Here is a 23,801-nt window from a genome sequence, read left to right on the forward strand (position 1 = left end):
TATTTAGTTCAAAGATGCACAATTGCAACAATTTATACAATAAAATTATTAAATGGGGCTCTTTTAAAAGTGCAAGCATTTGTTACATTTAAAAATGGAGAAGGAAAGGAACTCCATGCTCTCGTTCCTCTAAAAAAAACCAGACTTTTGTCCAGCATTGCTGTTGGGAAGAGTAAAACAACCCTTTAAAGCACACCTTGCATTAAAATTATTTAAAGTGTGGCTAAATATCAGTTGATTATACAAAACATATACAAAATATTTAGTATTTATTATAAACATGTAGTACATTTAGTACTACAATATTTCTAAAAAATAAACAAAAAACAAGGCCGTTTTTCACTAATGGCTATCGCAATGCTCCCCTATTTTGGACATATGTAGGTTGATTCTACGTCTTTCTGAAGCTCTACACCACACCATGGGCAGACCTGCAGGTGAGGCAAGACTTAGGGTGGTTTGCTAGTTATCTTTCTCAATCACTAAGCGGTCTTACGGTGAGTCTGGATTGTTAAAAGAGGCCCAAACTAACTCGGTCATCACAGATTACAACACTTTCATTTAAACGATATATTTAAATCAGAGGTGGTTCCTAATTTTTATGGAGGCGAATTCAGTTTTACTGTATAAATACTGTAAAATTTAATTTCATACGGTAAAATTCTGGCAATTTAAAAACTCATACTATATTTATAAATATGGTATGAATTTTACATTTAATTAAACAGTAAAATTCTGGCAACCACACCTGCTGGTATTTTACCGTAAATTAGAGAGATTTTCCTTTAACAGTGTGCCTATTCTGATTTCTTTTCTACGAATTTCAACACATAAACTCATTTATGTATAAACTTTGTTTAAATTCGACAGTTATGTATAACAAACATTGACCATCCATCCATCCATCCATCCATCCATCCATCCATCCATCCATCCATCCATCCATCCATCCATCCATCCATCCATCCATCCATCCATCCATCCATCCATCCATCCATCCATCCATCCATCCATCCATCCATCCATCCATCCATCCATCCATCCATCCATCATGATCAAGACTAAAGGCCTGTCAAAAGTCTACAGAGCAAAGGTTGGCACATGCTTCTGATGTGTGCCAACCTTGTGAGCAACTACGGAAAATTTTTCACTTTCCCATCAAGTTCTAATAGATTGAATATGCATTTTAGTTAGTTCTGTAATACATTTTAATCTTGATATTTGACAAGTTTTTCTGCCTCTACACAACAAAATAAACTACAGAAAAGTACTCTGTTTTACTGTTTCTTTTCAACTCAGTGAGCAAATGTTGCAAAATCACGAGAGGATAAAATGCCTATTTTATCTACTGACATCAAGCTTACTTTTAAATTCAGATGAAGTGGATCATATGCAGCTAATAATTATTGTATAAACTGCAACCTGATAGACACTTACTGATGCCAAGTGAACAGTTGAGCCCATTAATTGTTTATGGGGGATTTATAAAAAATTTGTACCCGCTCGTAAATATAATGAGTCTAAATGCCATTATATAGATGCACATGCTGACAAGAGAAATCCATGAGGATCACGGATGAGAAAACAAGTAGCTGCCTGCAAAAAAGATTTTGGAAACATTATTTTTCTCTGTACTTTGTGACATTGATGAAGTGGTCCTTTTTAACAGCATATAAACTCCAAGTTATTTAGAAGGATTGTAAGTTCCAGGTTCCAGACTATTACATTATTCACATCATCACACCATACCAGGCTGGAATAAGCTTGAATGAAAGATAAAGAAGTCTGGAGAAAGAATCATGCCCTATCATTGAAATACAGTTGAGCATAGCAGCACTGACTGGATATTACTCCAGGGTATTTTCTGTTGTGACACACCTCATTCTTGTTCTTGCACTCTGACATCATCCAGCAGGGAGACATAATTCCCACTGTCTTCAGTAAGAACTCAGCTCTGACTCATTTGCCTTCCCTGGCTCAGGATTTTTCACTCAGCAGAATGGCCGGCTTGTGTGAGCTGAATGGACAGACTCAGAGGAAGAGAGGGAAGGTTTGTCTGTTTGCTAGGAGACACTGCATTGATTTCAAACCTCACAGACTTCTTGTTTGAATTTTTTTTCATCCATCCATCCATCTTCTTCCGCTTATCCGAGGTCGGGTCGCGGGGGTAGCAGCTTCAGAAGGGAGGCCCAGACTTCCCTCTCCCCAGCCACTTCTTCTAGCTCCTCCGGGGGAATCCCGAGGCGTTCCCAGGCCAGCCGAGAGACATAGTCCCTCCAGCGTGTCCTGGGTCTTCCCCGGGGCCTCCTCCCGGTGGGACGTGCCCGGAACACCTCACCAGGGAGGCGTCTAGGAGGCATCCTGACCAGATGCCCGAGCCACCTCAACTGGCTCCTCTCGATGTGAAGGAGCAGCGGCTCTACTCTGAGTCCCTCCCGGATGACTGAGCTTCTCACCCTATCTCTAAGGGAGAGCCCAGCCACCCTACGGAGAAAACCCATTTCGGCCGCTTGTATCCGCGATCTCGTTCTTTCGGTCATGACCCAAAGCTCATGACCATAGATGAGGGTGGGAACGTAGATCGACCGGTAAATCGAGAGCTTCGCTTTTTGGCTCAGCTCTCTCTTCACCACGACGGACCGGTACAGCGCCCGCTTGACAGCAGACGCTGCGCCAATCCGCCTGTCGATCTCCCGCTCCCTTCTTCCCCCATTCGTGAACAAGATCCCGAGATACTTAAACTCCTCCACTTGGGGCAGGACACCCCCCCTGACCCGGAGAAGGCACTCTACCCTTTTCCGGCTCAAGACCATGGCCTCGGATTTGGAGGCACTGATCCTCATCCCGGCCGCGTCACACTCGGCTGCGAACCGCTCCAGCGAGAGCTGCAGATCACGATCTGATGAAGCCAAAAGGACCACATCGTCTGCAAAAAGCAGAGATGAGATCCTAAGGCCACCAAATCGGATCCCCTCAACACCTTGGCTGCGCCTAGAAATTCTGTCCATGAAAGTGATGAACAGAATCGGTGACAAAGGGCAGCCCTGGCGGAGTCCAACTCTCACCGGAAACGAGCCCGACTTACTGCCGGCAATGCGGACCAGACTCTGACACCGGTCATACAGGGACCTGACAGCCCGTATCAAAGGGCCCGGTACCCCATACTCCCGGAGAACCCCCCACAGGGCTCCCCGAGGGACACGGTCGAACGCCTTCTCCAGGTCCACAAAACACATGTAGACTGGTTGGGCGAACTCCCATGCACCCTCCAGGACCCTGCCGAGGGTGTAGAGCTGGTCCAGCGTTCCACGACCAGGACGAAAACCACACTGCTCTTCCTGAATCCGAGGTTCGACTATCCGACGGACCCTCCTCTCCAGGACCCCTGAATAGACCTTGCCAGGGAGGCTTAAGAGTGCGACCCCTCTATAATTGGAGCACACCCTCCGGTCCCCCTTTTTGAACAGGGGGACCACCACCCCAGTCTGCCAATCCAGGGGAACTGCCCCCGATGTCCATGCGACATTGCAGAGTCGCGTCAACCAACACAACCCTACAACATCCAGAGCCTTAAGGAACTCCGGGCGGATCTCATCCACCCCCGGGGCCCTGCCACCGAGGAGCTTTTTAACCACCTCGGCGACCTCGTCCCCAGAGATTGGAGAGCCCAACCCAGAGTCCCCAGGCTCCGCTTCCTCAGTGGAAGGCATGTTGGTGGGATTGAGGAGGTCTTCGAAGTACTCTGCCCACCGGCCCACAACGTCCCGAGTAGAGGTCAGCAGCACACCATCCCCACTATAAACAGTGTTGGTGCTGCACCGCTTCCCCCCCCTGAGACGCCGGATGGTGGACCAGAATCGCCTCGAAGCCGTACGGAAGTCTTTCTCCATGGCCTCTCCAAACTCCTCCCACGCCCGGGTTTTTGCCTCAGCAACCGCCCGAGCCGCATGCCGCTTCGCCCGCCGGTACCCATCAGCTGCTTCCGGAGTCCCACAGGCCAAAAAGGCCCGATAGGACTCCTTCTTCAGCCTGACGGCATCCCTCACCGAAGGTGTCCACCAGCGGGTTCGAGGGTTGCCGCCGCGACAGGCACCGACAACCTTGCGGCCACAGCTCCGATCGGCCGCCTCGACAATGGAGGCACGGAACACGGTCCACTCAGACTCCATGTCCCCCACCTCCCCCGGGACGTGTTCGAAGTTTTGCCGGAGATGGGAGTTAAAGCTCCGTCTCACAGGGGATTCCGCCAGACGTTCCCAGCAGACCCTCACAACACGTTTGGGCCTGCCAGGTCTGACCGGCTTTCGCCCCCACCACCGGAGCCAACTCACCACCAGGTAGTGGTCAGTGGACAGCTCCGCACCTCTCTTCACCCGAGTGTCCAAGACATACGGCCGCAGATCCGATGAAACGATGACAAAGTCGATCATCGAACTGCGGCCTAGGGTGTCCTGGTGCCAAGTGCACATATGGACACCCTTATGCTTGAACATGGTGTTCGTTATGGACAATCCATGGCGAGCACAGAAGTCCAGCAACAGAACACCGCTCGAGTTCAGGTCGGGCGGGCCGTTCCTCCCAACCACGCCCCTCCAGGTCTCACTGTCATTGCCCACGTGAGCGTTGAAGTCCCCCAGCAGAACAAGGGAGTCCCCAGGAGGAGCACTCTCCAGTACCCCCTCTAAGGACTCCAAAAAGGGTGGGTAATCTGAACTGTCGTTCGGCCCGTAAGCACAAACGACAGTCAGAACCCGTCCCCCCACCCGTAGGCGGAGGGATGCTACCCTCTCGTTCACCGGGGTAAACCCCAACGTACAGGCGCCGAGATGGGGAGCAACAAGTATGCCCACTCCTGCCCGACGCCTCTCACCCTGGGCAACTCCAGAGTGGAAGTATGTCCAGCCCCTCTCAAGGAGACTGGTTCCAGAACCAGAGCCGTGCGTCGAGGTGAGACCGACTATTTCTAGCCGGAACCTCTCGACCTCACGCACTAGCTCCGGCTCCTTCCCCACCAGAGAGGTGACATTCCACGTCCCAAGAGCCAGTTTCTGCAACCGAGGATCGGACCGCCAGGGTCCCCTCCCTCTGCTGCCACCCATCCCACACTGCACCCGACCCCTTTGGCCCCTCCCACGGGTGGTGGGCCCATGGGAGGGGGGGCCCATGTTTCCTCTTCGGGCTGAGCCCGGCCGGGCTCCATGGGTAAAAGCCCGGCCACCAGACGCTCGCCATCGTGCCCCCCCTCCAGGCCTGGCTCCAGAGTGGGGCCCCGGTGACCCGCGTCCGGGCGAGGGAACACCAAGTCCAAAGTTTTCCTTCATCATTGGGGTCTTAATTTTTTTTATTATTATTATTTTTGCTTAGGTATCTGTATCTCTGTCTTACTCCAGGACTGACTGATGTTCATAGACAGCTAACAATAGAAGATACAAACCCTGTTCACACAGCGTTCTATGGATGCCAGTCAGCTTGGTCCCTCTTGTTTTTAGTCTGTTGGTATTCAGGGTTTTACAGCATGAAAGGCTTCATCCTTCCTCATCCTCAAAGCCTCTCCCACTCTTCTACCTCCTCTTATTTAAAGACTCTCTGTCTCAGCTCCTCATTCAGGATGGTATTAGCACTCTTTGTGTTTGAGTGAGAGCAGAATAATGCCAGCATCTCTTTTTGAGCTCAAACTGAGATGCCCTGAATTCCCATGGGTTTCTACGTACAATCCATAGTGACCTAATGTGACTGAAATGAGCTGAAATCCTAAAACACCATATTTAAAATATAGAGACCCATATACCGGTGCAGAATGTAATTGTTTTATCAACCAGAAAAATCCTCTATATAAAGTATTAACTAAATATTGATGACCTAGATAGGAGGAATTGGGTATGACTGTGTCTGCGGCTGTAACAAGTGACAGCAGGAACAGAGTATAGAAACATGTTCATATGACACAGAAGTCAGGTAAAAACAGTTCTGAGAGGCAATAGAGACTCGACAGATTTAAAAATTCAGTCACAAGAAGCTTTCCATAACTGAGGAAATTTAAAAATACATATCTATTAAAAACATGCATTAAGTCCCTAAATATCTAGAAAAAAACATGCTTACTAAAAAACAGGTAAACACAGAAGCACAACTAGGCACACATGCAGCTGTTGATTGCGCTGCGCTGGTAGTTATGTGGTTAGTACATTTTTTGTCAATCAGAAAAGTGTGTCTGAAGATGAGAAAAAGTTTTCTCATGTTGCTGCAGTAACAGCAGGGCTGAACTGTTTCCTCCACAAAACTAGTTTGGATGGATATTATTCTGCTGAACATATTACAATGGTCAGAATGTTCAGGATATATACTGTATATTGTCATCAAAACACTTTACATTTATTAACTAATTTGTGTTAGAATATCAGATAAAATCCCAAACACATACATAAAAAATGCAAAAAAATGTTTATTGTGAATAATTTTTAAGGCACAATGCTCTTGAATAGAACATTTATCGGAATAGCAGCACATTATATTGATTAATGTCCATTGTGAGTTCAAACTGTAAAAAGTAACATGATGTCAAAAATCTTCCTTTAATAAACAAATTTGGTTAAAAAAAAAGCCAGATGAAGCAGAAGATGGTTGAACTTAAGGGAGCAACAACAACAAGAAGCCATCTGGTGATAAACTGTTGTTTACTACACTGAATTACTCAGAGATACACCCATCCTCCTACACACAAGACAAGTGTGCAAACAAAGACACACATGCTTGATGAAAATTCATCACATGTGAAGGGTGACACACATCAAAGAGAGAAGTGGGTTGGATTTATGCACATCAGCAGCCAAAAAGCATAACTGGAAATCATGGGAGTGGGTGTGCAGTTGACTCAAGTGATAACAGAACATAAATATGATTAGATTCCAAGAATATTTGAGAAAGAAATAAAAAGGAATGCTCCATGGGGCAGGCATGAAGAGAGGAGGAGAGAGGGCAGTCTTTCCCTGCTTGTTCAGGGCATATTCAATCCTGCGGAATGCCTGACACAGGCATCCAAGGAAAGAAATACGACGCTATTTATATTGTAGAGGCTTGGCTAATCTGCCTGAGAGAAGGTGCTTTTTTAATAGGGCACAAAATGGACAAAGCAGAGGAGATTATAGGCCAAAGAGAGGGCAATTGAGAATGATCCTGGGTATGGATGCATGAACATAAGACAAATGTGCAATGTCTGTAATGATAAAAGCAGAATCAGCCAGAACCCAAAACGCAGCCACAACAAGAGGATGGTTAACCAAAAAGTTTTATTACTAAAGTAAATGGTGTAGAAGGATGTGGTCACACTAGTGGGTCAGGGACGAGGAATCCACAGGGGTCAGGAGTCCAGCCGGGGGAGGGGAGGGTGAATGGACAAGGGGAGATCTGTGGGAGTCTCAGGGGACAAACAGACGACAGGGGCAAAATCCACCAACCAGAGGCTGAGTCGTGAAACGGTCCAGGGTCATGCACGGGAGGGTCTCAGGCAGTGAAAATCCAGAATCCAGAAGGCAGGGTCAGAAACAGGCAGGGTTCAGCAACAGGACTTTCAACAGCAAAAGGATTAGGCAAAAATCTGTGGTCAAAAACAGGCAGGATCAGAAACCAGAAAACACTTTGAAACATGAGACAAGGCTTGAAAGCTGTGACAGGGGCAACAGACGATCTCGCACTGAGCTGGTGACGAGCAGCTGATTAAGTAGGGACCAGCTCAGTGCAGGTGAGGGCAATGAGCAATCAGCACAGCCAAGCCAGAGCTGAAGGGCTGGAATCATGACATCACCTCCCCCTCAAGGGGCGGCTCTTGACGCCCCTCTGGGCTGGTCCGGATGCTGGCAATGGAAATGGCGGATGAGGCCCTTATCCAGGATCAGGCGAGAAGGCACCCAGGACCTCTCCTCAGGACCATAACCCTGCCAGTCGACAAGATATTGGATGCCACGGCCCCAACGTCGGGAACGCAGCAAGCGTCTCACAGTAAAGGCAGGGGCTCCATCAATGAGTCGGGGGGGTGGAGGGGGTCTGGAAGGAGGGCAAAACCTGGATGACCTCACAGGTTTGACCTTGGAGACATGGAAGGTGGGGTGTACACGCATCGAACAGGGCAGATGGAGACGCACCGCTGCTGGGTTAATAACCTTGGCAACAGGAAATGGACCCACAAAACGGGGTGCCAACTTGTGATTCTCTACCTTGATGGGTAGATCCTTAGTGGATAACCACACCTTCTGACCCACCAGGTATCTAGGGGCTTGGGATCTGTGGCGATTGGCATTGCGGGCATAAACAGCAGAGGTCTTGCAGAGAGTCGCTCTGGCCTTTCTCCAGACTCTGAGACAACGTCGTGCTGATAAATGGGCAGCAGGAACCTTGGTAGCCCCTTCCTGAACAGAGAAAATAGGCGGCTGATAGCCAAAAACGACATGAAATGGTGACAGACCTGTGGCACTTGATGGTAATCCATTGATGGCGTACTCAACCCAAGGTAAGTTCTGGGACCAGTGACTGGGAGCATCCATGCAAAGGATGCGCAACTTGGACTCAACCTCCTGATTCATCCTCTCTGTCTGGCCATCTGTCTGAGGGTGAAAACCTGAAGAGAGACTGACGTTAATGCCGAGAAGGGTGCAAAACTCACCCCAAAAACGGGAAATGAATTGCGGCCCTCTATCAGAGACAATGTTGCGGGGGATGCCATGAAGTCTGAACACTTCTCGGGCCATCACTTCAGCGAGATCAGGTGCTGAAGGTAACTTGCGTAGAGGAATGAGGTGGGTCATCTTAGAGAATCTGTCAACCACCGTGAGGAGTACAGTGTTACCTTGAGAGGGAGGCAGGCCAGTGACAAAATCCATAGAGAGGTGGGACCACGGTCGATGTGGAATAGGCAGGGGCCTTAGCAGACCGGCTGGGGGACGTCTGGAGGGCTTTACTCTGGAACACGTGGTGCATGCTGACACAAACTCTCGTGTGTCTTTTCTGAGAGTGGGCCACCAGAATCCTGACTGGACCACTGCTAGAGTCTTGGTTATACCTGGGTGACAGAAAAGTTTAGAGCCATGGCAGAACTGAAGGACTTTAGACACCATCTCTTCAGGAACAAACAGAAGACCCGTAGGACACTGAACTGGAGGTGGATGTTTCTGATGACTCCTCTTGAGCAAGGTCTCAATACTGATAAGAGCTAGCCTGGTCTTGGAGGGAAGGATGTAGTTATGGTCAACAGAATCAGAAAGACAGACAGAAGATTGATGGAGTCTAGAAAGGGCATCTGGTTTGACATTCTTGCTGCCAGGTCGATAGGCCAGGGTGAAGTCAAATCTACTAAAGAATAGTGCCCACCTAGCTTGGCGTGGGTTCAGTCTCTTGGCAGACTTTAGGTATTCCAAGTTCTTATGGTCTGTCCACACAGTAAAAGGATGTGTGGACCCCTCTAGCCAGTGCCTCCATTCCTCTAAGGCTAGCTTGATAGCCAACAGTTCCCTGTCTCCAACGTCATAGTTACTTTCGGAGGCAGAGAGCCGGCGAGAAAAAAAGGCACAAGGATGTAACCTGGCATCATCTGCGAACCATTGAGATAGGACTGCGCCGACCCCAGTGTCGGAAGCATCAACCTCCACCACAAAAGGGTTAGATGGATCAGGAAAACGCAGAATGGGAGCTGAGGTAAAGAGATGCTTAAGCTTACCAAAGGCTTGTTTAGCCTCTGAAGACCACTTGAACTGAGTCTTAGTAGAAGTGAGTTGATGAAGGGGGGCAGCCACTGAACTAAAATCCTTGATAAAACGGCGATAAAAATTGGCAAACCCAAGAAACCGTTGAAGCTCCTTCAAACTGGATGGTTCTGGCCACTCCAAGACTGCTGCCACCTTAGATGGATCCATGTTAATCCTGCCGGGAGCAATAACAAACCCCAGAAAAGATACAGATGACTGGTGGAATGCACACTTCTCAGCCTTAACAAATAGTTTATTTTGGAGCAGCCTGAGAAGAACCTCACGAACATGCTTGATATGGGTAGGAAGATCCTTCGAAAAAATCAAGATGTCATCAAGGTATACAAACACAAATCTGTTAAGCATGTCCCTTAAAACATCGTTAACCAATGCCTGGAAAACGGCTGGAGCATTAGTGAGCCCAAAGGGCATGACCAGGTATTCATAATGCCCTGAAGGGGTATTGAATGCTGTCTTCCATTCGTCTCCTTCTCTTATGCGGACCAAATGGTAAGCATTACGCAGATCCAGTTTAGTGAACACCGTACTACCTTGAAGGAGCTCAAAAGCCGAAGTCATGAGAGGCAGAGGGTACCTGTTCTTGATGGTAATCTCGTTAAGGCCTCGATAATCGATGCATGGTCTAAGAGAGCCATCCTTCTTGCCCACAAAGAAGAATCCTGCTCCTGCTGGGGAAGAAGACTTTCTGATTAGTCCTGCCTTGAGGGCGTCAGAAATGTATTCCTCCATAGCCCCTCTTTCAGGACCAGAAATGGAATACAATCTGCCCCTAGGTGGGGTGGTTCCAGGGCGAAGGTCAATGGTACAGTCGTACTCTCTATGAGGAGGCAGAGAAGTGGCTTTAGACTTATTAAAAACCTCACACAAATCATGATAAACCTTAGGGACCCTAGACAAATCTGGGTAATCATGGTTGATCTCACAGGGAGATGTCATGATGGGAGCTTCCCTCAAACAAGAAGTGGAGCAGGATGGTCCCCAAGACTGAACCTCACCCGTTAACCAATTAATGACTGGACTGTGTTTGATGAGCCAAGGGCGTCCCAGAATCACCGGAATCTCTGGGGACTTGGTCAGCAGAAATGTGATCCTGTCATGGTGGTTTCCTGAAATCAGTACAGAAACAGGCTTAGTGCAGTGAGTTATGGTATCAATGAGATGCCCATCAATGGCAAAAATCTCACGTGATTTCTCTAGAAGTTCCAACTCCAGGGCGAGCTTATGAGCTAGGCTGACATCAATAAAGTCAGCATCAGCCCCAGAATCAATAAAAACAGGAACTTCCCTCCCTTCAGGAGAGTCAGGGAATCTGATGGTGCACTGATTGTGGGAATGGTTCTGATGTCTGAGGATAGGGCTCAGTAAAGACCCCCTGAGCCTTACTGAGCCTGTTCTTTTTGACGGACAGTTAAGAGCTCGATGGTTCCTCTCTCCGCAGTAAAAACACAGGTGATTTCTGAACCTCCTCTCCCTTTCTTCAGCAGAAAGCCGGGTCCTACCCAACGGCATGGGCTCCTCAGTGTCAACAAGGGGGGGCGTGAAGACTTGGGGCAAGCTGCTTGGACTGACCTGAACAGTTGAGACCCTTCTTTGATAATTAGATGGAGACCTCTCCCTCTTACGTTCACGAAGGCGTTGGTCAATCCGCGTGGCAAGCCTTTCTAAGGCCTCGAGGGACACAGGAGGGTCACGGGTAGCAATCTCATCCTTGATATCATCTGACAGGCCCTGGTAAAAAATGTCAAACATAGCTTCATTATTCCAAAGACAACTGGACTTCAAGGCATGGAAATTGATGATATAGTCAGAAACAGGTCGAGAGCCCTGTTTGAGAGAAAACAGTCTCCTGGCAGCCTCTCTCTCGGGACGGATAGGATCAAAAACCCTCTTCATCTCATCAGAAAACTCTAAAAATGAGTCACAGCTGTCAGCAGCACTCTCCCACTCAGATGTTCCCCACAGCTTAGCCTTACCAGATAGTAGAGAGATGGTATAGGCCACCTTGGCCCGTTCAGAAGGGAAGGCTGAGGGCTGGAGTTCAAAATGCAGAGAACACTGGGTTAAAAAAGGTCTGCATTGTTCAGGATCCCCATCAAAACGCTCAGGTGGGGGAATCTTGGGTTCGTTGTTAGCGTTAACCATGGGAGTGGCAGTAAGTGGGAGTGGCCGCATAACTGAGGGCCTAGCTTGGGTTTGGGAATCCCTTAGAGAAGAAAGTCCCTGTAAAAGCTCCTGGACATTTCTTTCTAGGCCGGTAACAGCATCCTCTACTTTAGAACACCAACCGGGATTTGGCTGTGGGTTCATACTGGCGAGATCGTACTGTAATGATAAAAGCAGAATCAGCCAGAACCCAAAACGCAGCCACAACAAGAGGATGGTTAACCAAAAAGTTTTATTACTAAAGTAAATGGTGTAGAAGGATGTGGTCACACTAGTGGGTCAGGGACGAGGAATCCACAGGGGTCAGGAGTCCAGCCGGGGGAGGGGAGGGTGAATGGACAAGGGGAGATCTGTGGGAGTCTCAGGGGACAAACAGACGACAGGGGCAAAATCCACCAACCAGAGGCTGAGTCGTGAAACGGTCCAGGGTCATGCACGGGAGGGTCTCAGGCAGTGAAAATCCAGAATCCAGAAGGCAGGGTCAGAAACAGGCAGGGTTCAGCAACAGGACTTTCAACAGCAAAAGGATTAGGCAAAAATCTGTGGTCAAAAACAGGCAGGATCAGAAACCAGAAAACACTTTGAAACATGAGACAAGGCTTGAAAGCTGTGACAGGGGCAACAGACGATCTCGCACTGAGCTGGTGACGAGCAGCTGATTAAGTAGGGACCAGCTCAGTGCAGGTGAGGGCAATGAGCAATCAGCACAGCCAAGCCAGAGCTGAAGGGCTGGAATCATGACAATGTCTAAGAAAACCAAAAGGGAACAGAACAAGAAATGTATAATTTCGTTGGGATTACTATAAGTATTCCTCTGAATTCTTTTGCTTAAAATCTGTGTATGTTGGAGTGGAAGTGCATGTCTCAGTCAACAGCCAGGAACAGAGAAATTTCCAGAGTTTGGACTGAAATGGAAAGTATGGACTGGGCTTTACACACCATGTGACTGAGAATCGTCTCATCAGCAGCCAGTTTGGGGGGGAAGGGAGTGTTGAACCCAAAATACTGTGGTGCAGCTGGAGAAAAATAACAATATATGTATTGTTGATGATGATCAGTTTCCGAGATGCCGCGGCTGCTCGCTCCATTCGTGGCATTTTCAGCACCGCGGGGCAGTGGACAGCTCCGCTCTGCTGTGTTGTGACATTACAGCCGCCTCCCTCAGCCATGCGTGCTTCCACATGAGGAAGAGGATGAGCAGAAACCAGTATGGAGACGCAGAAGAAAACAGGCGCACCTTATAGTGACCATGGTAACAAAGGAAACAACCACACAAAGGCTAAATCCTCTGTTTTCGCCGAATTCCGGCATAAATTAAAGGCGCGATTTGCAAAATTAACAACCCGTGGCAGCCAAGTTCACCAACATTTCACTGCAGCTAACGATCAAGGCGGAGTCATGCTGGCAGCAGAAACAATCCATCGTCCTCCACGGACAATTGGCTTCCCTGCACATCACATGTAGTTGACTACTGTCAGAATGACAGCGCGGTGCGTGAGCTACTGTGTGCAGCTGCACCGTGGGTACAGTCCACCCTGCACAAAACCCAAAGTCACGCTGCGTCCGTGGGACTCGCCACGAACCAATGAAGCAATTCATCTCCCATCAAAACCGAAGTACTAAGCTGGTAAAACCGCCCAAAGCCGTGAATGCATGGACATGGAGGCTGCCTACCTGTCTCCAGGTGCAGGGAGATCCGCGCCTCATTGATGTAAGGCGTGTCGCTCTTGGACCGGACCCTCCGGATCGGTCTGCGGTCTACCTCCTCCTCCGGCGCCGCCGCCATGTTCGGCCAAGCCGGGCAGCGTCCACAGGCGACCGGCGGGACTAAGAGAAGGAGAGAGGGAGAGGGTCGGCGCCGCAGCAGCAGCAGTCAGCAGTGCGTTCTCCCGGAGAGACGGCTTGGGAGGGGGCGTGAAGAGGGGATAGAGATGAAGAGGAATAAATGAGAGGCTCGATGGGATATTTCTATCTCTGCAGTTCAGCTCAGGTTCCAACAAATCACCACACATTACTGTAGATGGCATGTAGTCCTGTAAACCTTAAAGTGAAGGAATTAATCTTGGACGTAATAAAAATGTTTAAAAGGCAATATGAAAAAATAAATCGAAACTCTATAAAGATTTATAGAGGGACAAAAATACCAATTCATTTTAATTTGTCGAAATCGTATAACTTAACACTATAATTTACTGACAAAATTATTACAGTTAGAGTAATTGTTAAGTGGTAGATTAAAACAGCCTAAGTGATCTTATCATTCTGAATTTATGTATTAGATGTTTTAGATCCTCTTCTTGTTCCTCTTCGTACTACTACTACTACTACTACTACTACTACTACTACTACTAATAATAATAATAAGAAGAAGAATAATATCTAAACGGTTGTGCTTCCTGATATGTATAGATATTAAGCTCTGTTTAGCTGAATCTGGACCATTTCAGGTAGATTGATGATTTAAATTGCATGGGCCATTAAATTGCTAGAAGAAATAATTCAGATTTTATCAACAGATGTTTAAACCAAACACATCCAGCTCTATGACAACAATGGAGCTTTTTTAAGGATGTATGTACATAAATTACACATGTAAGGTATCAAATAGTCTATAATTAACTTTATTTGCAAATGATGCAACATTTATAGAACACTGGTACAGGAATTTAATTATTACAATAGATGGTTTGATTTAAAGAGTTAAACCAAAGACGTAATATTTAGTAATAAACAAATGTAATATAAGAGTCTTATGATGAATTACAATCAAATAGAAAGAGCAGTGCTTGAAAATTGTTCAATATTTTGGCTTGGAATATGCAATTCATGATGAAACTACCACTGTGTTTGAGTATTTATGTTTCTAGAATCTTAACCAATTTTATTTCATCCAGATGCAGGTCAGATCTTTTTCTATATCTTGGTAAATATGTGACACAGCTAAGTAACTTGTGTTTATGTACAATACAGGGAAAATCGACAATCAGCTCCTTTGTTTTGTTCACATTCAAGATGAGATGATTGACATGGTGAGGAAACAATCATCTCACCCTGAATGTGAACAAAACAAAGGAGTTCATTTTAGATTTCAGAAAAATCAAGGTTAGATCAAACCCTTTTTTCCATCTTTGGAGAAGAAGAACTGATTGGGGAATATAACTCAGTATTCGTCTAGACAACATACTGGACTACAGAGTCAACAGTGAAGATGTCTACAAGATCTTTGCTCCTTGAGGAAGCAAAGACCTTCCAAGGTTTGTAAGACGCTACAGACTTTCTATAAGTTTGTTTTGAGACTGTCTTCTCTTCTGTCATCATCTATAGCTGCATCAGAGCCAGGGATATTATTTTAATCAGTGTTATTTTAATCAATATCGTCAAAATCCAAGGCAGTGAATAACAGACATCTGTGTCCAAAAGGCAGCATAAGAAAGGATCCGCAAGTTTCAACAGTGATCAAAGACGAAAATCATTCAAGATTAAAGCGATCAGCAAAAAGTAGACTTCCCCTATGACCCACTCACTAGAGTCACTAGGTGAGCAACAGGTGATCTACAATCACTACATGCAGTTTTAGCAACAACGTACTCCACGTGATCCAGAGCTACGCTTATCCACCAGTGGATATTTGCTTCAAAAGATCATCTTTCAGTCAAAAAGAGATTTCCTAACACAAATCCTTATAATTTTCACTGAGTTTCTTTGTTGGTCAGTCATTGCTTTTAAACATATTCTTATGTTGACAAAAATAAACTACAAAGTGCAGTCCGTTATGATCACTACCGAAAAGTTAATAAAATTATGTGGTTTTATGGTTTTACTCGTATTAATGTCTATGGTTTTACTTCCCTACAAGATGACTACGGACTCAAATTGCTCAGTGAATAAGTTGAGCAATAGTACCCTCTGCTGGTCAGTCATGTCCTCCTCGTTGATCTAATGTAAGAGAAAAAACGCAACGACTTCCTGTTTGAAACGACTGGTTGTCCTGGTTTTGGTCTGAGAGGTAGGTCAGTAACTGTAAACTCCACTTCAGATAAAAAGACATATTTCATCACCAAAAGCCTAGATTCAGCCCACTTTCCTACGCTAGAAGTTTGACTGCTAGTGGTTTCCTTGGTTACGAGTGTTTGTTCTCGTTCAACTCCAAGGTTGTTAGCTTAGCTAGCACAGGTCTGTGTTGCATTTAATGTAGTTAGAAAAGAGAAGTGTTAGACTGGGAATTGCGACAATTTTGGATATATTGCTGTTGTGTGAGGGGAAAAAAATGCTTTTCCGAGATGAAGAATAACAACTCTTCATCGGAAGTTATGTGTTTATTTTAATAAACATATCTAAGACGGACATAAGAAAGCATTGTAACCATGAAAATCAAACAGAAATATTTCACATTACTTTACCGTAATATATGGGATCTGCAAGTGACATAAGAGGCTATCATTCGGGTTAAGACTTTTCAAACTGTTATTCTGTACTTCTGGAGATGTTTACCTAGATTTTTTTCTTTCTCGTTTCAAGATTCTGATTACAAAGTTTCTTTCGAACGCATCATCATTACCTTTTGCTAATAAACAGTTGACAGACCTTTTAGTCATGACGGCACATGGATTGTACTTATCCAAAAGAGGAACAAAAGACGATTGTCCAACAATCTTCCTGTAGAACAAGCACATTCCAGAAGTAGAAAAGCTGCTTTCTACTTCTGGAATTTCTCTATCCCTCTGTGACACGTTCTCTACTGATGCTTATTGCATAATGCATTTCTTAATATAAGCTTATATAAAATGTAATCAATCCTACATCAGATTCCAGCATACATTTTAAAAATATATTTTTTGATTAAAAAGGAAGAAAAATATATATGCAGTGCTATTATAAGTGCCATATAAGTATGGTGGATTAGCAAAGAAATCTACTCTATTTGGAGTGTAATTAGATTTTTTGAATTTGGGTAATATGCTTAAAATATGTATGATACAGAGTTGTTCAAAAAAACAAAAAAAAAAACAGGTTAATCTCCAAACATACATATATAATAGTGATATTAAATTTCAAATTTTCATATAGCTACTGTTGCACTGACTTTAGGCTGTTCAAAATATGTTAACTGATAAAATATTTTAATTTGTCAGCATTGATAAGTGCCATACCCGCCCCTTTTTGCTAATTGTGTCCCTTTAAATTTTAGTTTTTATGTGCTACAAAGTCATTTCTCTTAGCCCTTCTTAAACCCCGGGGAAAAAGTTGGGACTGCTACAGTGCCAAACACATCTTATGCATGTGTTTGGCAGGGGGAAGAAAATAGAGTATGTGGAGAAAACTCATTTGAGCATGTGGAGGACATGCATATTCCACCAAAAAGACCCAGACTGTGGAATGAGAACAGGATCGTCATATTTAGGCAGTGAATATCGTATTGTGTTTCTTTCCAACTAGCTCTTAAACCTGATGATTGTACACCGTTTCACCTGTGGAGTCATAAACACTCACCTGTATGCCCAGCTGAGAAAGACGTGGGGAATCCAGGCCATGGCAAGGCCCAGTTCAGGTAAGCCCAGTGGAATATATTTTATTATTTTTATTTTAAGTATCTATCTCTCGTTTCTACATAGTGTGTCTTTGTCTGTTTATGTTCAGACCTGGCAGCGTTCAGGGAGATTTTCTCCAAATCCAACAACATTGCCATCATCACAGGAGCAGGAGTGAGTGCTGAGAGTGGAGTTCCAACATTCAGAGGAGCAGGAGGGTACTGGAGAAAATGGCAAGCACAGGTGTGCATCTACTGGTATTGGTCTAGGACAGACAACTTCTACTTCCATAGACCTAAATCAAGTTCAATTAACTTTTTATTCTGGATTATGTAGGGTTAGCAATGTCGGTCGATCATCAATTCTATGGTTTTTGATTTGTCATCAGCTTTTTTCGATCAATAGCTTTCCAGGCTTTTTGAAGGTCTTTCAACGTTTTTATTTGTAGTTCTGGTTCTCATTTGACCATGTCGGTGTGCTTAGAATAATAATAATAAAAAATAGCTGTGTATGTATTATGTTTCATGAAATCAATACAATTCCAGTGGTTCAGAAATATATTAACTTATTAGATCCATTTTGAGGGGAACTGTAATTGTTTAACTCAGAAGTTTGATTGTGTTTGGTCTTAATCTAAGGCCATTTTAAAAAACTGCACTGTTGTTTTTTTGGCCAAATTTCAGGAATTGGCCACTCCGACAGCCTTCGCCCACAATCCCTCTCGTGTTTGGGAGTTCTACCACTACCGTCGGGAGGTTATGCTTACCAAGAACCCCAACCCTGCCCACCAGGCCATAGCAGAGTGTGAGGAACGTCTTGGCAAACAGGGCCGAAAAGTTACCGTCATCACGCAGAACATCGACGAACTGCATCGCCGTGCCGGAACAAAAAACCTGCTGGAAATCCATGGTGTGAGGTCTTTTTTTTTTTTTTTTTTAACCATTGTGTTTGTTATATTAGGCACATGTATACTCTCCTTAACACTAGACTAATTCAAACTGAATTCTGCAAATCTTTGAATTGGTGACCTGAAGCTTTACTGTTGTTTTCCCGGTATTAATTAGTCTTTTATTTTCTTTGTGTAAATGCAGGCAGCTTGTTTAAAACACGCTGCATGATGTGTGGTCACGAGGAGGCCAATTACAAGAGCCCCATTTGTTCCGCTCTAGAGGGCAGAGGGTAAGTGCTCATTCTGGTCTGGTTTGGTAATCTCGACTATTTTCCCAAGCGGTGTGAAAATGTGTTTTAAAAGATATCGATCGCAGTCGTTTGAGCTTGAAATGCCAGAGAAAACGAGGCGGTCTCAGTCGGTCGAATGTCAGCCAGCTAAATAACACCCGATGACACAGTGAAAAGGAGAAATTTGACTCAAAACAAATCTCGCTCTGAAAGCCACTTTGTCTCTTATCTGACATTTAAAATGGATGTTTGTGATTGAAAACCAATTTTCTATTGTTAAGATTTCAGCTCACCTGCAGAATTAAACTCTGATGCTACAGTTCATACCAGAACTGTACCAGAGTTGACTTATTTTAGGTCATTTTTGTAGCTGTGGAGTCTGAGCTCCATCGCAGGTTCTACAGGCCTAAATTGGCATGTTGAATGTTAAAACCTGTGACTGAATGAAAGAATGAACAAGTCTGGCTTGTTCACAAGAGCTGAAGAAGAAAGTTTATTTTTGTTAAACAGAAAACGGCAGCATGAGTTTTAAAAAATTCGATCTGAGTCGAGCACAAGACTTCTGGAACAAAGTTCTTTAGATAGATTAGTCTATTAGAGATGTGATGAAGGCAAAAGTTTAAAAAGGAGAAGAAAACTGGTTACGATATTGTCTAAAATGGTTAAATTATGTACATTTCAAAGTTTAGGTGAAAGTTGAGAAGATTTTTTTGTATTCATAAATGTGGATTTTAGGAATGCCATGTACTTCATAAAGTAGCTTCACTCTGAGTAGCACGTACCTGTCTCCTCAGAGCCCCTGACCCTGATGCGGATGATGCCCAGATTCCTGTTGAGGAACTTCCTCGGTACAACACACTCAGACACTTGTACCTCAGTTATTGTTTTCCAACTGAGTTTTGATATAAATTGTGTGTGTTTGTTTTAGATGTGAGCAGAGAGGCTGTAACGGCCTTCTGAGACCGGCTGTGGTTTGGTTTGGCGAGACCCTGGATGCAGACATTCTCTCCGATGCAGAGAAAGTCTTAGACAACTGTGACCTATGTCTTATAGTAAGTGTTTGGGATATTTTGTTGTATAAATAATTTCTGACAAATATTTTTACATCCATTTTAGAGCCTTCTCTTCTAAAGTGAGAAAAAAATATCTTATTCAGCCTCAGTTTTAGCTTAACATCATTTTTTGTGTTATTAAGGAAACCGTAAAGGGACTGGTGTAATAGCGTCCATTTTTAGAGCTTCAAAATTACTTAATGTTCACTTACACTTTTGCTGAATCCGAGATTGAAAAATCAGACTGAAAGAAACTAAGATGCCAACAAAAACAACAAATTATTGAATCACCAGAAAAAATCAATACTTCCATTGTCCATGATGTTATTTTAGTAAATGTATGCGCTTATTGAATGTTATTGTATGGTAAATTGCTGTTAGATTTGGCATAATTTCAGCATTTTTATGTCATCTAAAAATCATCACCTGTGGAGAGGATTAGAAAGTTAGGTATTTAACTCCTGCAAATCCAAGAATATCCTAGTTGTGAAATTTTACTTAAGTTAAAAAAAAAAAAAAAGATTTACACATTGTGAAACTGAGACACAAATAAAATTGACTAGAAAATAACACATCATTACATTACTGTGAAAAATGTGTGTGTTCAGTTTTCATACTATATGTCCGAGAAGTTGGATTTTGTTCTGAATTAATTGGGTTCTTCACCTCTACTGTTAAAATACCTTTTCAGATTCAGTTCCCAGAGTTATCAGTGCTTTTTAGACAATTTTATGGAGTAAATACAAAATATCATTATGAATCTATTTAAAAATGTAAAATTGTCCACAAAGTTTTTTTTTATATGTCGATTCAGTAAATTGTTCCCCCAGGTTGGCACCTCGTCAGTTGTGTATCCAGCAGCCATGTTTGCTCCTCAGGTGGCAGCCAGAGGTGTCCCTGTCGCTGAATTCAACTTGGAGAACACTCCAGCTACTGAGCGCTTCAAGCAAGTTTTTATTTTGACCTTGACACAAATCTCATGCTTTTTGTTCATTCATGTACATCAGTCACAGTGACACCTGTCCGTCCGTAATTTTTCCTTCTGGTTACAGGTTCCACTTTCACGGCTCTTGTGGGAGCACCTTACCCCCTGCGCTGGCACGCCATGAGAGCGAGGCGAACTGAAAGCAGAACTGTGATTTGCCAAAATAGTGAGACTTGTGCCGGTAATGTGAAGGATCTGGAGAAGAGGACAAAAGGGAGACTTGTTAACAGTATGCACACTGAACAGTGATCTTCACTATTGAGCATGGTTTTAATACGGTGATTTCAGCATCTGTGTTGTCAGGGCTGACTTGTGAAATGGATATTTTTTAAAGAATAGCAATTAAAAAGAGAAGTTACTTCTATTGTTGTGACAGCAGGTGTCAGTGTTTAGCTGCTGATAACTTCCAGAGGTTGTGAGACTGCTAACTGGGATGACAAGAGACTGAGCTATGAGTGTTTAAATTTGGATTACGATGTGTTTTGTGTTTTTTAAAAAAATTTTTTTTTTGAGGTACCTAAGAAAGAATATTTAATAAAAACTGCTGAACTCAATGTGGTTGTGTATGTGTGTGTAAACCAACAGCTGAAAAAGAAGTATCTGTAGGTTTAATGCTTCAGTACAAGCTAAGACTTAATCTTGACCCTCTCCCACTACTTTAACTTCTTTAATCTGAGCATGAGCTATACAGTGGGCAAGTCAGGGTGCACTATTGTGCAGCATATACCACAGATGTATATAAAATAATGTGCATATTAAAACAAACTTGCAGCTTATAGGAGGGTACAGGGCATACAATCTTTGTTCCTGTGTTGTGATTCATATTAATTGCTGTGTCAAGATGTTTTTGCTTATGATGGAGACAAGCAGATGAACTCTGTGACATAGCTATCAAACATTCTGGATCTGAATCCAGCTGAAAATTTATAGTGGAAAAAATGTAACTAAATGATCCATCCCACAGAGATGATCTGTCATCGGCAAAATGAGAATGTTGAAACCTCATTAACAAACTATGCTGTTTTTCATTAGTGAAATTGATGCAAAAGTACTAATTGTGGCGTTTTATTTCATTAGAATGTATTTTGTGACTAAGCAAACTGACTAAACATCTTCCACAAGAAATGATTCTATTTTATTGTCGAGAGTTGTATTTGTGCCGAGGGGATTGTATCAGACAGATTCTTGGTTTCTAAGTAAAAATCTGATTATTTGTGACACTCGTGTGCATGGGCACAAACCATGCCACAGAGTTCACTTCCAGTTTCACAATATGAATATGAGCACAAGCTAAACTCAGGCTGAGTCCAGCTCTGACAGACGTTATCCAAATCTGTCTCATCATTACTGTGGTATTCAAGGTAGCGTATAGAACTCGCACTATTTTCTTTTTCTCTGCTTTTACTTGCCCACCTTTCTCAGTGCTGTGTTGCGTCTCATCTGTACATCTGCCAGAATGCTGTGTTTTAGACACCAATCATCCTTCCCTCCCTCCCAAGTTACGCCTCCATCACCTGCTCATTAGATAGAGGATGATGGTCCGATGGTCTCCCATGACTCCGCTCCAAAAATAACAGAGCCAATTTCCCGCCTGTTAGGCGGCGATTTCACACCAATCTGAGATGTACTGCCCAGCACAGCCTTTCGCAGACGAAAAGAAAAAAGGTGCAAAAGTAAAGAAAGCAAGGGCAGACAAAAACATTGGTCATACACAAACAAAGTCTTACTTCTATTAACACGTTGCCTTTGTTGTTAAATTTCCATCAATCATTGCATAACATTCAATACTTCACATGCCAACATTTTAAAAGCCCTCCTTCTACACAGAATGAACAAATACTGTACCTTGGATTAAAAAGACAGAGTCTTGTTTTCATCTCTGACATTAAATCAGACTAAACGTCTCCCTTTTTAGGTCAATTCAGGTCAATTTCTTTAAAATTTTATTTTTCAACTTTCTTCAAATTCAGAAGCTTACATATATTTTTTAGATTATCTGATATAATTCCCTTTTAAACTATGAAATGGATTAAATGTTTTGGTATTCTTCCACAAATCTCATAATAGTTTACTGGAATCATGGCTCATTCCTGCTGATAGAGCTGGTAAGCTGCCTTATTGCACAAACCTTCTTAGCATTGCCTACAAAACATTGTTTTTTTGTCCACCCTGTAACTAATTTGATTGTATTTTTAGGGCCATAGTTCACACAGAGGACCTATGTGACCCAAGGTTGAACTTCCTGGTGGTTGTCTTGAGATATTGCTTCAGTAATTCCAAACATCGTTCAATCTTCTTAATGTCATCTATTATGTAAAGAACACCAGTCTCTCCTTCAGTTGGTTAAAGCTGAAATGCCTTGTTTGACTTCAGCTTGAGGGGAACAAACCACATTAGTGTTAGAAAATATTGCTTGGTGTCTCAAATTAAGAAAGCAGGTGTGCATAGAGCCTTTTCAAATTAATGTGGACTATTTTTGAAGAGATGCCTTTGTTTGCAGCAGTAAATGTAGTAACAAAATGTTTATGAATTTTGTAGAGCAATTTTTAAACTCTAATTTCACACACATGCCATATTTCCTATCATTTGATTTGTGCCACTGATGGTAGCACCATTGGGTTGGGAGACTGTCACATCATAATGCAAAGTTGACCCAATTTTGCAACATAGTGCAAGTAAATGTGGCTGAACTGAAAGAGCCATAGGGTGTATTTGTCTGTTCTGTTGTGCTACTTCTAATTCCAGTTTAATTGTACTGTCACTACATTTAAAGCTAAGCTTAGATGTGTATTTGTACAAACTAGACTTGGAAGAACAGTTCTGCAAGATAAATTTGATTTATGACATAGGAAACAGGCAAAAGTGCTTCTATGTGGGTGTTGTAAAGTAAGCACATTTTAAAATCTGGATTAAGGAGTATTTAGAAGTTTTGTCTTGAGGCTTTGTTTCCATGAAAATTAAAAAATATTTTGTGGACACTCAAATTGATTTAGCAAAAACGTTGATGGAACAAACTGTGAGGCATTAATGACTGTAATGTCAAGTGTTGGGCTGATCTTTGGAGTCTGTTTTTAACTCTGTGCATGGGCGTGTGTGTGTTTAGGTTGTAATTTTGTTTTTATGCTATTAAGGGCCAGTT

General features: G+C 43.6%; 2 protein-coding genes across 4 annotated transcripts in view; one reads left to right on the forward strand and one right to left on the reverse strand.

The window, feature by feature from the left end:
- The window catches only part of phactr1 (phosphatase and actin regulator 1), a 35,095-nt gene extending 21,281 nt beyond the window's left edge, over window positions 1-13,814 (reverse strand). Inside the window, exon 1 of the mRNA XM_032571452.1 lies at window positions 13,593-13,814. Within this exon, the coding sequence (XP_032427343.1) occupies window positions 13,593-13,704 (112 nt within the window). The 5' untranslated portion in view covers window positions 13,705-13,814. The remainder of the gene's footprint in view (window positions 1-13,592) is intronic.
- Window positions 13,815-13,860: 46 nt separating this feature from the next.
- Window positions 13,861-21,703, forward strand: sirt5 (sirtuin 5). 3 transcript variants are annotated; one of them, XM_032571453.1, is made up of 9 exons: window positions 13,861-13,908; window positions 17,355-17,466; window positions 17,556-17,689; window positions 18,130-18,355; window positions 18,538-18,625; window positions 19,420-19,473; window positions 19,554-19,677; window positions 20,508-20,623; window positions 20,730-21,703. In XM_032571453.1, exons 1-9 carry the CDS (start codon window positions 13,864-13,866, stop codon window positions 20,800-20,802), a joined length of 972 nt encoding a protein of 323 aa, XP_032427344.1. In that variant the 5' UTR covers window positions 13,861-13,863; the 3' UTR covers window positions 20,803-21,703. The 3 variants fall into 3 exon arrangements, with proteins under 3 accessions (XP_032427344.1, XP_032427346.1, XP_032427345.1); XM_032571455.1 differs by lacking the exon at window positions 13,861-13,908 and adding an exon at window positions 15,816-15,928; XM_032571454.1 differs by lacking the exon at window positions 13,861-13,908 and adding an exon at window positions 15,828-15,924.
- Window positions 21,704-23,801: the final 2,098 nt, after the last annotated feature.

This window comes from Xiphophorus hellerii, chromosome 9 (assembly GCF_003331165.1).
Source record: "Xiphophorus hellerii strain 12219 chromosome 9, Xiphophorus_hellerii-4.1, whole genome shotgun sequence".
Lineage (NCBI taxonomy): Eukaryota > Metazoa > Chordata > Actinopteri > Cyprinodontiformes > Poeciliidae > Xiphophorus > Xiphophorus hellerii.

Excerpts from the sequence above, each read along its gene's own strand:
- sirt5 (XM_032571453.1), top strand. The coding sequence starts at position 13,864 with ATGAGAGGCTCGATGGGATATTTCTATCTCTGCAGTTCAGCTCAG. Across the intron at positions 17,467-17,555 it reads CATGGCAAGGCCCAGTTCAG|ACCTGGCAGCGTTCAGGGAG; the intron begins GTAAGCCCAGTG and ends GTTTATGTTCAG. Across the intron at positions 18,356-18,537 it reads AAACCTGCTGGAAATCCATG|GCAGCTTGTTTAAAACACGC; the intron begins GTGTGAGGTCTT and ends GTGTAAATGCAG.